Raw genomic sequence first — 17,340 nt, 5'->3', positions numbered from 1 at the left:
ATACCCAAATATACCAATATACCAGACTATTTCTATCCTCTGAACCTACAAGTCGTTTATTCTGCCTGAGACACCTCCACCCGTCCCTGGCCTTGCCCTCTTTTCCTGAAGCCTCCCCTGAACTCCCTAGGAAAAGACTTCACTCCCTGTTCTGTGAGTTATATTCCTTGCATATATCTTGAGTGAGGCATGCACCACATAACATAAAAGCTGCCACAAAGCTCCTTTACAACTACATTTACTGTGCACATATGCTTGTGTGTTAGAAATACATACCCATTTGGTAAATATTTGACTCCAGAGCTGTCTTCCTTACTGGTTTTGAGCTTCTTGAGATGAAGGAATATATATCACATTCTTTCTGGTTTCCTAGGAGTCCTAGCAAATGCCTAGCGCAAATTATGCTTGTAGAATGACGGTTACTGTGGTAGTAACTGGATTTGCAATTTAGTTTGTCAGAGAATAACTGAAAAAATAGGCTAGGTCCACCTGAAACTGATGGGATCATTTAAGCAAAAAGAATTTTATTTTTTAAACTGAACTTGAAAAGGTATCCAAACATAAGAACAGCCCAAAACCATTTCCTAAATACCATTTTAACAACATGACCAAAGCCTCTTTTAACATAAATACTTTTGCAATCTTATTTGGAGGGAAAATTTCCTCTTGATCCTAGCAGATTATCTAGTCCCCTAATGCATAAAGATTACTATAACCTTCATAATTTTATTCCAGCAAGTAAGTGCAGACACTATTTTTCACTTAAATCAAGTGTCTGGTGGTTTTTACACTCTTCATTTACCTCCAAGGAGTTCTCCTATAGTGATTCTTAACCTTTTTGGAATCACAGCAAGTATTCTAGCATTCTTGCTGATTAGAATCCCTACTCTTCCCAAATGCACCATAAGGTAAATATCTACTTTTAAACAAAAGGGTATGTGTATTCTCCAATTTAATCACAGATTGCCTACAATATTCTGAAGTCCACTTTTAATTTCATCAAACCCTTCCTTCTCATAAATAGAATGAAGCTGTATCAGTCTTCATTAGTTTATATAATAATGACATATTTAAAATAAAAATATGGGGGGGGGGGTGAAAGGGACTCTAGAGGCAGTTTGCATGTAAAGAAACTGAGGCTTAGTAACATTAATAACTTGCCAAGTCTCCCAGCCAAGTGGTACAGCCTAACCAGGAATATTCTCTAAATTGAATCCTATTGTCACCAGCCCACGGTATGGCTACCAAGAAACGGTTTCTATGTAGTTAGCTAATGAAAAATTGTTACCTGTAATGTTGCTTTTACTAGAATTCTCAACAGTTACTATTTAACTCTGTCCATCCTGTTTAAAACAGAAAGTGAGGGGCAAGAAGCAAAGACTTGGAGACAGGAATTCTAGGGCACAGTTTCGCCACCACAGGTTGCTGATTTCTTTGTTGCTATTTCTTTAAAAATGGGAAGTTTAATTTGTCACTCATTCAACAGAAATTTATTGAGTGCCTAACATGTGGCTGGCACAATGCAAATCCTGATATATAAAAATAATGATTCCCAAAAATATTTTCAAAGATCACTGGGCAGCATCCTCCAGTTTTCTATTTGCATGATCAATTCTTTTACTGTTAGTAGCCACAAAAGCTAATATAGCTGCTACAGATTACAATTTTATGCAAACACACAGATACACACTGAAATATATACATATACACACAGAGTACACTGTTGTCTCCATGCATACTGCTCCTGTCAGTTAGCAGGGCTAGTACCCCAGCCTGCCAAATGCCCAAAGACAATATAAAATCATTATTCTGCTCCAAAAGAAGTGAATGGCAATTAACTACACAAAGGATAAGTTTTAAAGTATAGATATCAATTATTTCTTAGCACATTGAATCCAATATGTGTTACGTTTTTGCAAAATCTTCCTAGAGAATAAACAGCAGTAAAATCCTTAAATGATTCACCTGAAATCCTGGCATGAAGGTTTTGCTTCATGGAGACATCCTGAGAGGGAGAAAGGGACTGCAGAATTGTCAAGGCTGATCGTTGCAGTGCGCTATCGAAAACAGTTAGCACTTCATTGGGGAACACATTGAAATATTCCCCAATTTCCATGTTGGTCTCAAAAAGGGTCATGGCATTAACCACAACTGGGTAATGGGCACCTTCATCTCTTTCCTTCAAGATGAGAATAATATCATTCTTATGGTATTCCAAAACATATGACTCAAACACTTGACCAACCAGGGTAACCTGGTCACTATTCATCTTGAATCTAGGTAACAGAAGAAAAAGAAAGGACCTTATTATACCTTTGATATTCTACCATGCCTGCAATAATATCATAAAACACAATTTAACAAAAGATTGGTTATAAAACATCCTGACTTTGGGTCACATTATAATCTCAAAATATTATCTCAAAATAAATCTTAATTAGATCTGAATTATCTATTACAGTCAGTTAGTACATGCACTTTTAAAATGAGTGAAGTTAAATGTAAGTCAAAGAATTATGTTGGTACTGATTATCAAAATCCAAAATGGCCCAAGGCCTTTCCTCTATCTTTCCCCAAAACTTCCTCCTCATTAACTCTATTATATATTATGTAAAAAGCCCTTGCCCTTTCTTTGGTCACATTCCATATACATATTTGCTCTCAAAAATGAAATATTAAAGATCAGCCTTTGGTTGAAGTTACTTCCAGTAGAGCTCTTTGTATGTATCTCGGTTCGAGATTTTATTCATCTAAAGAATATCACTTTCTCTTTCACTCTCTCTTCAGTTAGACACACACACACACATTCTCTCACACCTGTGTCCTACAAGTATATGAAACACACACCACTGCTCAGACTGAGAGCTAGATCTGACTTGAATAGTTACCAAATTGACTTTAGAATTTGGAGATGAGTTTGTTTCCTATTTTCCTCTTCCTAACATTGGAAAATTGCTGGCTTTAGCATTAACAGCTGTAAAGAATGTAAAGAAATAATCAAACGGAGGAAAGTAATGCAAGAAAATGAAAACTGTTCTTTAAACTATAAATAACTAGGATTGAGAATACAGAATACACCATCCCTTCTCCAATTTCATTCCTGTCATTCTGTTAAAAACTTGTATGAATGGCCTACCACCATTCTCTTTTTATGCATACATGCAGATCACAAATTACGTATGTATAAACCCAATTAAATGTTCATTTCATAATAGCTAGCTAGGATGTGCAAGGCACTATGCTGGGAAATGAAAAGCATAGTAAAAAATGCCCTATGCCCACAGAGAGAGGGGGACAGTGGTAAAAATGCAACACAAATAGGAGCACAAAGGAGAGGGAACAAATTTAAATGTGGTGACAGTGCAAGGGGTTGCACAGGCAGTTACAAATAGATTCCAAAATAAAACATCTAAGAAATGCTTCTGGTTTGGAGACAACCAAAAAGAGTTGCCTGGAGGAGAGGTGTGCTTTAATTTATTTCATTTAATCAATATTTATTGTACTAGGCTCCATGAGTACAAAGATTATTAAAGAAGTTTGTTATGAAGTTCATAATTTAGCATCCCAAATATGTTTTATATATGCTGTTTATTAGCAAAATTTTCCCTTCTCAGAGAACCTATCGTTTTCGAAGTTGTAAAAGGAGTAAGAGGGGTATGACAGAGTTAGTCCAAGAATCCTGTCAACTACAGGAGCCAGTCTGGGATTAAGAGATGCACACACGTATATTCTGAGAAAATGAAAGTAAATATGGGCCACCACACTGACAATTTGTTTTGTTTAGGAAATATAAATTCAGCCAACTGTAAAACAGAAGAGCTTAGGAAGGAACTAAGCCTAACAAGATTGCCACCATGTGGCCTTTGCTAATAAAATCTGCATCCCCAAGAGTGGCTACGAGAGAGATTTTATAAATGAATATTAAATTTAGAGCCACAAACGAAGCAAGTTGATACACAGCTCCACATAGGAGAGGGGCAAAATTCAAGGTTCAAATTAAGTTAAAGTCAGATTAAATTTCACCTAATTAGGCCAGCAATTTATGTGGTTCCAACCATATTTTTAAAAAACAGCATTCACCTTTAACATCTTCGCAAAAGGAATCAACCGTTTTCTAAGCAGTGTGCTACCCTATAAACATGTCCACCCAGATACAGACGGGAGGCATTTAATTGTTCTGAGAAGGGTCGTTTCACAATTTTCAAGTGCTCTTTTCTTTTTCTTATTGAATATTTGGGGTTAAAATGAAATCACTAGCTCTTGGGCTACTTCATCTTCTAGACCAAAGTGAAAACGCCAAAATTAAAAACACTTGGGTGCGAACCTTGCACTGGAGACCAGAGCTGCCACAGCGCGCCTCACTTGCCGGGACCGCCCACGGCCCCTGCCCCGCCGTCCGCTGCAGCTGTGCGCCTCTGACCCGCCCCCTCTGACCCGCCCCCGACCTGGCCCCGCCGTCCGCCGCAGCTGCGCGCCTCGGACCCGCCCCCGCCTCAGCCCCGCCCCCGGCCCCGCCATCCGCCGCAGCTGTGGGCCTCGGGCCCGCTCCCGACTTGGCCCCGCCCCCGCTATCCGCTACAGCTGCGCGAGTTGGGCCCGCCCCCCGCCGGGCGCATCACCCGCGCCTCCTCCCGCCAGGTAGGTTTCCCCAAAAGAGCTCGGCAAAGTGAAGCCGAGTCGTTCTCGGAGGAACGCTTTCCAAACTTTCTTTTTAAGCCAGGGGGTTTCTTTGGAGGCAGCGCCTGCCCTATGACGCTTCCCCTGTTCTGTTCCCGGACAGCTGCCGGCCTGGCCGGTCCCAGAGTTGAAGAGTTTTTGAATTAACCAGACGTGGGCGAGACAGACTTGGGACAAACTGCAGGAGAAAAAAAATAAATGCCCGAGAGCGAGGCAGCGGCTTTCACTTACCGGCTGACACCGAGGTCGGAAGTCATCAGAGGCGCGCTGCTTCGGGGAGCGGGGTCACCCGTGGGCGGCCGGAGCGGGCCTGGGTGGGGCGCGTGCGCGAGGCCGGCGGCGGAGGCGCGCAGGCCCTGGGGTCCGCCTCACGCCCGCGTGAAGCAGGCGCGCGCTAGGCTCGGCCCACCCGGCCCGAGCCCCGGACAGGCGCCCGACTGCGAACCCGCTCACTTTATAGGCCCTGGCGGATCTTCTGGGTGGAGAAGCGGGAGGGCGGGTGCGCGCCCGGCGAGGCACCGCAGTTGGCGAGACGGCCGGGGCGGGCCCAGGAGCGGGGCGGGCCAGGGGGCGGGGAAGAGAGCCCAGCTGGGAGGGTCCCGGGACCGGGTGGTAGGGGGTGGAGCTTACGGATTGTGCTTTTCGTGTATTTAAGAAATCTTTGCCTAACCCAAGGTCACAAGGATTTTTCTTTTATGTTTCTCTTAGAAACTTCATGATTTTAGGTTTTGTATTTGGGTGTATGATCCATTTTGAATTAATTTTTATTTACGGTACGGGTATGGACCTTAGGGCACTTTTTGCTATGGATTTCTAGCAGCATTTATTGAAAGGATTATCCTTTCTCTACCAAGTTGCCTTTGCACCCATATAAAAAATCAGTTGTCCTTGTATGTTTGGGTCTATTCTTAGACTCTGTTTGGTTCTAGTGATCTATTTGTCTGTTATCTATTTAGGAAAATACCATGCTGTCTTGAATATTGCATAAGTCTTGAAATTAGATAGTTTGGCCTCCCGTTTTGTTCTTTTTCAAAGTTGTTTTGGCTCTTCTAGGTCCCTTGCATTTTCATATACATTTTAGAATCAATGTGTCACTTTCTATAAAAACGACCGCTTAGATTTTGAGTCTACAGATCAGTATGGATGAACTTACATCTTAACAATATTGAACATGAGACAGTTTAACAAAGTCTCTCCATTTATTTAGGTCTTGATTAATTTCTCTCAACAATGTTCCATAGTTTTCAGTACATAACCTTGAACTTCTTTTGTCAAATCTACCCCTAGGTCAGATTTATCCCTAAAAACAAGGGGGAAATCTTACTTTTTAATGCTATTTTAAATTGTATTTTTAAAATTTCATTTCTGATTACTCATTGCTAGTATGTAGAAATGCAATAGTTTTTAAAATATTGATCTTTTTCCTGTAATCTTGTTGAAACCACTTATTATTCTGGTAGCTTTTTTATAGATTTCACCAGGTTTTCTACATAGCAGATTTTTTCTGTCTGTGAATAAAGACAGTTTACTTCTTTCCAATTTGAAAAGTCTGAAGTGCCTTTTATTTTTCTTGCCTTATTGCCCTGGCTAGAAGTTCTAGTGCAGTGTTGATGAGAAGTGATAAAACTGGATATCCTTTCCTGGTTCCTTATCAGTCTTCTCCTTACAAGTGTGGAGGTTAGCTGTGGGTTTTCCATGAATCCTTTTTACAAAGATTGAGGCAGTTCCCTTCTGTTCCTAGTTTGCTAAGATCTTTAATAAGGAATGGATGTTAGATTTGGCAATCTATTCAAATGACCAGTTGGTTTTTATTAGTTTTATGTATAGTAAATGACATTGCTTGATTTTCAGATGTTAAACCAACCTTGTTTGTCTTTGGTCATGATGAATTATCCTTTTTCTTATTCGATTTGATTTGTTTAGTTTTTTTTTTTTTTTGGTTTTTTTTTTTTTTTTTTTTTTTTGCATGTATGTTTGGGACATTGGCCTTTAATTTAATTTAATTTTTATTTTGTAATGTGTTTTTCTGGTTTGGTTTCAAGATAATAAAGTGGTAGCCTCATAGATTGAGTTAGGAAATTTACCTTCTTTTCCATTTTCTGGTAGACTTTTTGTAAAATTTGTATTATTCTCCTTAAATATTGGATAGAATTCATCAGCAAAGCCATCACAGATAGTTTTCTTTGTATGAAGGTTTTTAAATACAAATTCAAATTCTTTAATTTATCTATTTCTTATGAATGAGTTTTGGTAGTTTGCCCTTCAAGGGATTGGTCCATTTCATCTTACTTATCAAGTTTTTGGTCATGGAGTTATTTGTAATATTTTCTTATTATCCTTTTTATGTCTGTAGAATCTGTAATGATGTCCCTTCTTTCATTCCTAATACTGATATTTTCTTTTGATGCTGAACTCCATTCCCCTCCTCCAGGTGCAATAGAATTCCTCCAGTGCCCTCCCTTACACATTACATCTATGGATCTGTAGTAGATATAGGGGGATTAAGTCTCGACAGATTTCAGCAGCAGGTGCTTTTCTCCTTTCCCTACCAGCAACAATGGGTAGGGGTGGGGATTAAACTTTCTCTGGATCTGTCTAGTTATCTCTGTGAGAACCTAATGGGGTTTCTGGAGGAAAGACCTGCATGAGGATGAGAATCTTTGTCTGCAGCCCCTGGAGGCTTCATGCTCTTGCACTAACCTACACTTAATCCATAGCAGATCACTAAAAATTTCTAGTTTAATCTACTGCTTATACAGCATTCAAAATGGTCTGTCCTAGGCTCTGCCTCTCTCTGTATTTTAGATTACTTGTCTGCCTTTTAATTCGAGGGTTCAAGAAAAGTCTTTAATTTGCAGTTTGTCCAGCTTTTGTCTTGTTGGATGAGAGTGATTCTTTTTCCAGCTCTCCACATATTTGAGCTGAAACCAGATATTCCATACTTTTTACCTTTAACCTGCCCATTTCTTTATATATAAGGTGTGTCTCTTGCATGCAGCATATCGTTGGGTCTTGCTTTTTATTCCATCTGACAATCTCTGCCTTTTGAGGGTGTTTAGATCATTTACACTTAATGTGATTATTGATATTGTTATTCTATCATGTTGCTATTTATAGTCTATTTAAAATCTGTCATGTTTTTTATGTTGTTTGTCTAATCCATTTTTTCTTCCTTTTTTCCTCTTGTTTGGATTGGGTACTGTATTAGTTAGGGTTCTCTAGGGAAACAGAATCAATGAGAGATATCTATAAATGTAAGATTTATAAAAGTGTCTCACACTGCTGTGGGTATGCATTAGTCCAAATTCCATAGGGCAGGCAGCAAACTGGCAACTCCAATGAAGATGTTCAGTGAACTCAGGAAACGAACTGGCAACTTTGACGAACTCCTCAGGAAATGCTTCGCTGGTCAGCAGCAGAAGAAGTGAAGGTCCTCTGTCTGTCTCACTTAAAAGTCTTCAACTGATTGGATTAAATCCAGCTGACTGCATTCTCTCATTGTGGAAGACATGCCCTTCGTTGACATCATCAGTCACAGCTGCAGCCAATTGACTGATGATTTACTAAACCAACCTGTTGGTTTATTAACCAGCCACAAATGTCCTCACAGCAATGGTTAGGCCAGTGCTTTCTTGACCAGACAGCTGGGTACCATCACCTGGCCAAGTTGACACATGAACGTAACTATCACAGGTACTTTTTATTATTCCATTATTTTGCTAGCTTGTTAACTATAACTTGCTTTGTTATTTTAGTGGTTACTTTAGGGTCTATAGAATACATTTAACTTATCATCTTGAAGTGATATTGTACCCTTTCTCAGATAAGTTCCTTTTTTTTTTTTTTAATCTTCATTTTACTGAGATATATTCACATACCATGCAGTCATACAAAACAAATCGTACTTTCGATTGTTTACAGTACCATTACATAGTTGTACATTCATCACCTAAATCAATCCCTGACACCTTCATTAGCACACACACAAAAATAACAAGAATAATAATTAGAGTGAAAAAGAGCAGTTGAAGTAAAAAAGAACACTGGGTACCTTTGTCTGTTTGTTTCCTTCCCCTATTTTTCTACTCATCCATCCATAAACTAGACAAAGTGGAGTGTGGTCCTTATGGCTTTCCCAATCCCATTGTCACCCCTCATAAGCTACATTTTTATACAACTGTCTTCGAGATTCATGGGTTCTGGGTTGTAGTTTGATAGTTTCAGGTATCCACCACCAGTTACCCCAATTCTTTAGAACTTAATAAGGGTTGTCTAAAGTGTGCGTAAGAGTGCCCACCAGAGTGACCTCTCGGCTCCTTTTGGAATCTCTCTGCCACTGAAGCTTATTTCATTTCCTTTCACATCCCCCTTTTGGTCAAGAAGATGTTCTCCGTCCCATGATGCCGGGTCTACATTCCTCCCCGGGAGTCATATTCCACTTTGCCAGGGAGATTCACTCCCCTGGGTGTCTGATCCCACGTAGGGGGGAGGGCAGTGATTTCACCTTTCAAGTTGGCTTAGCCAGAGAGAGGCCGCATCTGAGCAACAAAGAGGCATTGCGGTCGCGTCTACTGCTTCGGGGGGGGGGAGGCCGGTTGCTGAACCCTCGGCTCTCGGCGTTGCTCGGAGGGTACCGGCGGCGGGGGCTCTTTCCCGGAGGCGAGGGCGAGGCGGGGGACTTGGCCAGGTCCCCGGCGGTGGCGTGCAAGGTGTGGAGGGCGGCGAGAAGGAACAGGCAGGACACGGTTCTTTGAGGGTGAAGAAGCCAAGAGAGTTTATTAGGGGTGAGCACAGGTTATATAGGCTGGCATAGAGGGCGGGGGTTGTTACAAGTCAATGCTGAGGGGATAAAGGCTAGGATTGGTTCTGAGAGGGTGCGGAGGTTAGGATTGGTTCTAAGAGAGCACGGAGGTTGATTGAAAAGGGGCAGGAGTTGCTCCAGTAACGGTGTCTGGCAACAATGTATGCGCACTGGTGGTAATGGGAGTTGCACCGGCAACGGGGAGTGTCTGGGCAAGATAAGGGGGTGGGGAAAAGGCGGTTCCCTCCGGCAAGCCTCCCCTAACGGTGGTATTTTGGGTGAGGAAATGGGGCCTGCCTCCGGCCTCACTTTCCCAGGTCTGGGGGGCTGTGGAGGGCGCTGTCGCCCGTGCCCACCACCCTCCCCAGGGGCGGATCCGGTCCCCTGGCCCAGGCCCGCCAAGTTGAAGCACGTAATCAGTGTCCCGCATTTCCCCCTTCTTTTCTAATTGAAGGAAGAAGCTTACCGGAGAGGTTCGCTAAGGGATGAGGGAAGGGGGAGGCCGGGGAGGGGAAAAGGGGTTGACGGTGGTTCAGCGAGGCTGGAGCTTGGCGTTGGTGTGGCGCCCGGGCGCTCGACAGGGGCCTTGCTGCTTGCGGGATGGACGAGGGTGGCGACGCTGAGGAGGGTTAGCTTCTTCAGTGGAGGCAAGTTGTTGATACTGGACTTGCACAAATGATGAGAGGACAGCATTGGTATTGGCCTGGCTTTTAGCAAGTTGGCGAAGTCTGCGGATAACCCAGGGTCCTAGGGTGAGAGCTAGAATAATTATTAGTAGGGGGCCTATGAGGGGGAAGAGGTAAGGGAGGAGGGAGGTAAAGATGTGGGACCAATACTTGGCAGCTTCACGGTCTCTTTTGCGTTGTTCTAGTCCCTCTCGGACCTTCTTTAGGCTGTCTTCGGCGAGACCTGTGGAATTGGCATAAACACAGCATTCTTCTTCTAGGGCGGCGCAAAGGCCTCCTTCTTTGAGGAGAAGAAGGTCGAGACCTCGGCGGTTTTGGAGCACTACCTCAGAGAGGGAGTTAACAGAATTTTTAAGATGGGAAATAGCGTTTTGTAGGTGACTAATATCTTCGTCCACGGCTGCCCTGAGGTGAGTTAGGGCAGAGTTTTGTCGGGCTAGCGCGGCAATTCCAGTGCCAGTGCCTACAAGACCTAGGAGGGTGGCGATCGTGAGGATGGTGATGGGCTCTCGCTTTTGCAGAGGGGCAGGAGCTGCAGTTTTTTTCAGGCGGAGGAAGAAGTCTTCCTCGCTGTGGTACAGGACCCTAGGGATAAGGACAATTAGGAGGCAAGTTTCTTTAGTTATATTGATGGTTTGCACGTTAAGGCAGGGGGTAAGTCCTGTAGAGGAGCAGAGCCATTGGGAGGAGTTGTGAGGAATAAGAAATTTGGCAGGGCTGCTGGGAGATGAGTAGTTGGCACAAGCTGTGAGGTTGGGAGAGTTACTTGAGCGAGGGCGGATGCACTTTCCTGTAAAGGAGACTGAATGAAAGGTTAGGGGGACGGCAGAGGTATTCCAATTGCATTTCGAGGGGCTGTCCTCTGTGTTTTCTGAAAAGGAGAGGTTGGAGGCAACTGGCTCATACAGGGGGAAGGAGGTGGAGAGGCAAAGCCAACAAGAGGAGGTAAGATTGGGGTTGGAGGAATTCACTGAGGTGAAGGCCGCTTGGATAAGGCCGAGGAGGGCAGAGGAGTAGCGAGAGGAGTAGCGAGAGGGGGGTAGAGGAGGTCGGGGTGGTGGGGTTGGCGATGCATTGTTTGCAGCTGAGGTGCGGCTGGTTGGAGCTGAGGTGCGGCTGGAGGGCTGTGGAAAAAGGGGGTTCACTCGGACTGGGGTCCAGGCCCAGGTGTACTGTTGTCATCTGGTGCACTAGGTTGCGGAGACGACGGCATTCTCGTCTCGTTAGACGCGTGGTTGCTGGTGGCGGGCCGGATTGCCCTTCCTGGGATCCAGATTGGTTGTGCTGCATCATCTGGGAAAACACAAGCAAACCCGCGCCCCTGGGCGAGGAGTGGGGAGGGACCCTTCCAGGCATTATTCTCTGGGTCCTTCCAGTAAACCATCGGGGCCTGGGTGGGCCTATACGAGGGCCCCCAATGTTTATGTAGGGGCGAAAGCCCTTCCTTATTGAATGTGAGTAGATTAAGGTGAATAAGGGCTGCTATGATAAGGTCCCCTGGAGTTGCCTGGGGGAGCATTGCCCTCTCTTTTTCAATTTGTGTTTTTAAGCGGCGATGGACTGCTTCCACAATGGCTTGCCCCTGTGGATTATAGGGGATGCTGAAATGATGGGTGATGTTATATAACTGAAGGAAGGCCGCAAAGGAGGCACTGCGATAGGCAGGCCCATTGTCCGTTTTTATGTCCCAGGGGACTCCCATGAAGAGAATTCCTTGTCTCAGGGCCTTGATACAGTGTTTGGCCGTTTCCCCGGCGAGGGGGACTGCATAACACATGGCCGAGAAGGTGTCCATCATTACATGTACATACTTGAGGCGCCCAAAGGACGGAACGTGAGTTACGTCCATTTGCCATCTAGAATTTGGTTTTAAGCCTCGTGGGTTGACTCCCTGAGGTTGCAGGGGGCCAAGCGGCGCAAAGGGCGCACAAGTTGCACAATTGCGGACAAGATGTTTACAGGTGTCTAGGGGGAGGCCACATAAATGATGCAACGACGTAGCCGAAAAGTGAAACCTGGAATGCAATAACTTGGCCTGGTTAACAGCATCCCCCGGAGGGGCCACTGTGTGGGTTAGCATAGCTTGGGTATCTTGAGCTGAGACCGCTTGGTCTACTATACTATTGCCATTAGCCAAGGGCCCCGGAAGGCCTGAGTGACTACGAATGTGGCTAATGAACCAAGGATCCTGTCGATGCTCTAGGATGCTCAGAAAGGGCTTTATCAATGGCCGAGTTTCCCGGGAAAAAGGTAGAAAATGCGAGGACTCGGCAGACCTGATACGTGTAGAGGCTGTTAGTGAAAATGTTTACTGGGTGGTTACAGTGGGTGTTTAGCACGTATGACACTGCCAGAATTTCCCCCACTTGGACTGAATGAAGGTTGACATAACTGAATAGGCGGGGTTCCGGGTGGTCCTGGGAATAAGAGAGGAAGGCGAAACGGGTTCTGGAGGCGTCAGTGAAGACGGTAGTGGCACCCGGGATGGGTGCAGAGGAGGGGAAAGGATGGAAGGGGCTGTGGAAGGGAAGTTTGGCGAGCCCCTGTAACAGTCGATGGCTAGGATAATGGCAGCTGAATTCCCCCTGAAATCCTTCTAAGAGGATTTGCATGTCCGGGTTATCACGTATAAGCAGGCGGGTTTGGCCTGCGTTCAGGGGCCAAACAATTTTTTCCGGCGGCTCTTCAAATACATGAATAGCCAGGGTGACTAGATGTGAAGCTAGGCTGATCCAGAGCTGCACTGCGGGGCAAATTTTCCTAAGCCGGCTTTTAGCAGGGTGCACCCAAAATAGAGGGCCTTCCTGCCACAGGCAGCCCATGGGTGTTCCGGGCGTAGGAAGGATGAGTGCTATAAGATTGCCCTCTCTAGTGCTGAACCTGTTGAGACAGCAGGCGGCGAGTGCTTTGTTAATGGCGGCAATGGCTTCTTTTGCCTCCTGGGTGAGCTTAATGCGCCGGGAAATTGCTAGCGGCGGGGCTTCAGGGACACTCAGCAGCATAAAGAGTGGTTGGAGCTGCGCGGTGGTGATTGGCAACGCAGAGCGGAGCCAATTGATCTGGCCACAGAGCTGTTGGAGCTCAGTGATAGTGACCCGATCCGGTATGTCCAACTGGGGAGCGGACGGAGCAATAGTTTTATCAATACTAAACCCTAAGAAGGCCAATGGTGGCACAATTTGAACTTTATCGGGCTGAATTGTAAGGCCGAGGTCAGCTAAATTAGTGGTGAGGTCTTTAAGGAGTAGAGGAAGTGCCTCGGCGTCCTCAGAGGCCACCAAGATGTCATCCATGTAATGGATGAGCATGGCCCGCTTTCGCAGGGGGGCCACTGCGTGATTAACATACATTTGGCAGATGGCCGGACTGTTACGCATCCCTTGAGGGAGGACTTTCCATTGGTACCTGCTAGCCGCGCCCGCGTGATTGGGGACGGGGACTGTAAAGGCAAAGCGAGGGCGGTCTCGCTCATGTAGCGGGATGGAAAAGAAACAGTCTTTGATGTCAATGGTGGCTACGTGATAGTGAGCCGGGATGGCCACCGGATGGGGGAGGCCAGGCTGCGGGGAACCCATGGGAAGAATTGATCTCCTGCAGATCATTGAGGAGCCTAAATTTCCCTGTGGCCTTTTTATGAATAACAAACACTGGCGAATTATGGGGACTAGTAGAAGGTTCTATGTGGCCTGCGTCTAATTGTTTTTGAACAAGGGCTTGGAGTGCAACTAATTTGTGCGTGGGAAGGGGCCACTGCTCCACCCATAGCAGGGTGAAACGAGCAGTGGCTCACATTATTGGGGGGGCTGCGTGGTAAGCACTGCCCCAGAGGTGGCGGCAGCTGCCGGTAGCGGCTCCGAGGGGGAGCTTGTCAAAGGGGGAGGCGGAAGTGGGAGGCCCCAAGCGTCGCAAGATGGCGGCGCAGTAGGCGTGGCTAAGACACAAGATGGCGGACTAGCTCCGCCCTGTGAAAGGGCGGGGCCTAAGGCATAAGATGGTGGACTAGCTCCGCCCTGTGAAAGGGCGGGGCCTAAGGCATAAGATGGTGGACTAGCTCCGCCCTGTTAAAGGGCGGGGCCTAAGGCATAAGATGGCGGACTAGCTCCGCCCTGTGAAAGGGCGGGGCCTAAGGCATAAGATGGCGGACTAGCTCCGCCCTGTGAAAGGGCGGGGCCTAAGGCATAAGATGGCGGACTAGCTCCGCCCTGTGAAAGGGCGGGGCCTAAGGCATAAGATGGTGGACTAGCTCCGCCCTGTGAAAGGGCGGGGCCTAAGGCATAAGATGGCGGACTAACTCCGCCCTGTGAAAGGGCGGGGTCTAAGGCATAAGATGGCGGACTAGCTCCGCCCTGTGAAAGGGCGGGGCCTAAGGCATAAGATGGCGGACTAGCTCCGCCCTATGAAAGGGCGGGGTAAAGCGCATGCGGTTTCCGGCCCGGCTTAGGGCTGACGTCATCACTAGAGCACTTCCTCCCCTCAGTGGAAGAAGAAGGAGGAAGTTCGCCATTTTGGAGCAGTCTGGGGGGGGCGGTTGCAAAGAGGCACACGGCGCCAAACAAAGAAACAAAGACACAAAGGACTACAGCAAAGTAATGGAGGGGAAGAGGGAGAGCTACTGGAGGAAGAGTGTCAGGAGGAATGGGGGACATAGGAAGAGAAGATGAAAGGTAGTCGGGGGCAATAGCTGGGTTAATACGGGAAAGGAGGAGCGGCCCGGGCGCGGAGCGGCGAGGGAGAGGCGGCTCCGGACGTGGAGCGGCGAGGGAGAGGCGGCTCCGCGGGGCGGCGAGGGAGAGGCGGCCCTTACCTTGCAGGCGAGGAGAAGGGGTGTTGGAGAGGCGTCCGGGCGAGCGGGTGGTTTTACTGGACCGCTGTGTGGAGAGGACCATCCTCACACGGGGCACCAGTTGCGGTCGCGTCTACTGCTTCGGGGGGGGGGCGGCCGGTTGCTGAACCCTCGGCTCTCGGCGTTGCTCGGAGGGTACCGGCGGCGGGGGCTCTTTCCCGGAGGCGAGGGCGAGGCGGGGGACTTGGCCAGGTCCCCGGCGGTGGCGTGCAAGGTGTGGAGGGCGGCGAGAAGGAACAGGCAGGACACGGTTCTTTGAGGGTGAAGAAGCCAAGAGAGTTTATTAGGGGTGAGCACAGGTTATATAGGCTGGCATAGAGGGCGGGGGTTGTTACAAGTCAATGCTGAGGGGATAAAGGCTAGGATTGGTTCTGAGAGGGTGCGGAGGTTAGGATTGGTTCTAAGAGAGCACGGAGGTTGATTGAAAAGGGGCAGGAGTTGCTCCAGTAACGGTGTCTGGCAACAATGTATGCGCACTGGTGGTAATGGGAGTTGCACCGGCAACGGGGAGTGTCTGGGCAAGATAAGGGGGTGGGGAAAAGGCGGTTCCCTCCGGCAAGCCTCCCCTAACGGTGGTATTTTGGGTGAGGAAATGGGGCCTGCCTCCGGCCTCACTTTCCCAGGTCTGGGGGGCTGTGGAGGGCGCTGTCGCCCGTGCCCACCACCCTCCCCAGGGGCGGATCCGGTCCCCTGGCCCAGGCCCGCCAAGTTGAAGCACGTAATCAGTGTCCCGCAGGCATTCGGGAGGAGGCTCTTAGGCACAACCATAGGGAGGCCTAGCCTCTCCTTTGCAGCAACTGTCTTCCCAAGGGTAAAACCTATGGCAGAGGGCTCAACCCTCCAGTCCCCTATGTCTGTGGTCATGTTAGCAACCATGGAGGTGGGGTAGGCGAATACCCCTGCATTCTCCACAGGCTCCTCAAGGGGGCACTACATATTTTTTTTTCCTTGTTTTCCTTTTTTTTTTTTTTTTTTAACTTTCCCTTCTTTTTTAAATCAACTGTATGAAAAAAAAGTTAAAAAGAAAACAAACATACAATAAAAGAACATTTCAAAGAGACCATAACAAGGGAGTAAGAAAAAGACTACTAACCTAAGATAACTGCTTAACTTCCAACATGTTCCTACTTTACCCAAGAAAGTTACATAATATAGCAACATTTCTGTGAACTTGTTCCTACTATATCCATCAGAAATTAACAGACCATAGTCATTCCTGGGCATCCCCAGAACGTTAAATAGCTTATCTGTTCTTCTTGGATTATTGTTCCCCCTTCCTTAATTGCTCTCTACTGCTAGTTCCCCTACATTCTACATTATAATCCATTCGTTTTACATTTTTCAAAGTTCACATTAATGGTAGCATATAATATTTCTCTTTTTGTGCCTGGCTTATTTCGCTCAGCATTATGTCTTCAAGGTTCATCCATGTTGTCATATGTTTCACGAGATCGTTCCTTCTTACTGCCATGTAGTATTCCGTCGTGTGTATATACCACATTTTATTTATCCACTCATCTGTTGAAGGACATTTGGGTTGTTTCCATCTCTTGGCAATTGTGAATAATGCTGCTATGAACATTGGCGTGCAGATATCTGTTCGTGTCACTGCTTTCCGATCTTCCGGGTATATACCGAGAAGTGCAATTGCTGGATCGAATGGTAACTCTATATCTAGTTTTTTAAGGAACTGCCAGACTGACTTCCAGAGTGGCTGAACCATTATACAGTCCCACCAACAATGAAAAAGAGTTCCAGTTTCTCCACATCCCCTCCAGCATTTGTAGTTTCCTGTTTGTTTAATGGCAGCCATTCTAACCGGTGTTAGATGGTATCTCATTGTGGTCTTAATTTGCATCTCTCTAATAGCTAGTGAAGCTGAACATTTTTTCATGTGTTTCTTGGCCATTTGTATTTGCTCTTCAGAGAACTGTCTTTTCATATCTTTTGCCCATTTTATAATTGGGCTGTCTGTACTATTGTCATTGAGTTGTAGGATTTCTTTATATATGCAAGATATCAGTCTTTTGTCAGATACATGGTTTCCAAAAATTTTTTCCCATTGAGTTGGCTGCCTCTTTACCTTTTTGAGAAATTCCTTTGAGGTGCAGAAACTTCTAAGCTTGAGGAGTCCCCATTTATCTATTTTCTCTTTTGTTGCTTGTGCTTTGGGTGTAAAGTCTAGGAAGTGGCCGCCTAATACAAGGTCTTGAAGATGTTTTCCTATATTATCTTCTAGGAGTTTTATGGTACTTTCTTTTATATTGAGATCTTTGGTCCATTTTGAGTTAATTTTTGTGTAGGGTGTGAGGTAGGGGTCCTCTTTCATTCTT

At 46.2% G+C, this 17,340-nt stretch overlaps 1 protein-coding gene and 1 long non-coding RNA gene across 8 annotated transcripts in view; one reads left to right on the top strand and one right to left on the bottom strand.

Moving 5' to 3' along the window:
* MCM9 (minichromosome maintenance 9 homologous recombination repair factor) overlaps positions 1 to 5,226 on the bottom strand; it is an 84,645-nt gene extending 79,419 nt beyond the window's left edge. For 2 of the 6 annotated variants that reach the window (XR_005217981.1, XR_005217982.1), the window contains exons 1-2: positions 4,909 to 5,226; positions 1,966 to 2,276 (exon numbers count right to left, since the gene is read on the bottom strand). Coding sequence is in view for 3 of the 6 variants with exons in the window: in XM_037843917.1 (XP_037699845.1) it covers positions 1,966 to 2,276; positions 4,909 to 4,934 (337 nt within the window). In the remaining 3 variants the exon portion in view is untranslated. Of the gene's footprint in view, positions 1 to 1,965; positions 2,277 to 2,888; positions 2,904 to 4,908 lie in introns of those variants that run through there. The other 4 variants (XM_037843917.1, XM_037843914.1, XM_037843915.1 and 1 more) reach the window with 4 other exon arrangements.
* The window catches only part of LOC119539978, a 63,794-nt gene continuing 51,048 nt past the window's right edge, over positions 4,595 to 17,340 (top strand). The window contains exon 1 of one of the 2 annotated variants that reach the window (XR_005217985.1): positions 4,595 to 4,638. This is a non-coding gene — a long non-coding RNA (uncharacterized LOC119539978). The remainder of the gene's footprint in view (positions 4,639 to 17,340) is intronic. The other variant, XR_005217984.1, reaches the window with a different exon arrangement.

This window comes from Choloepus didactylus, chromosome 7 (assembly GCF_015220235.1).
Source record: "Choloepus didactylus isolate mChoDid1 chromosome 7, mChoDid1.pri, whole genome shotgun sequence".
Classification (NCBI taxonomy): Eukaryota; Metazoa; Chordata; class Mammalia; order Pilosa; family Megalonychidae; genus Choloepus; species Choloepus didactylus.
The sequence above is the reverse complement of the archived record's forward strand: the minus strand, read 5'-3'. Positions and strand labels throughout refer to the sequence as shown.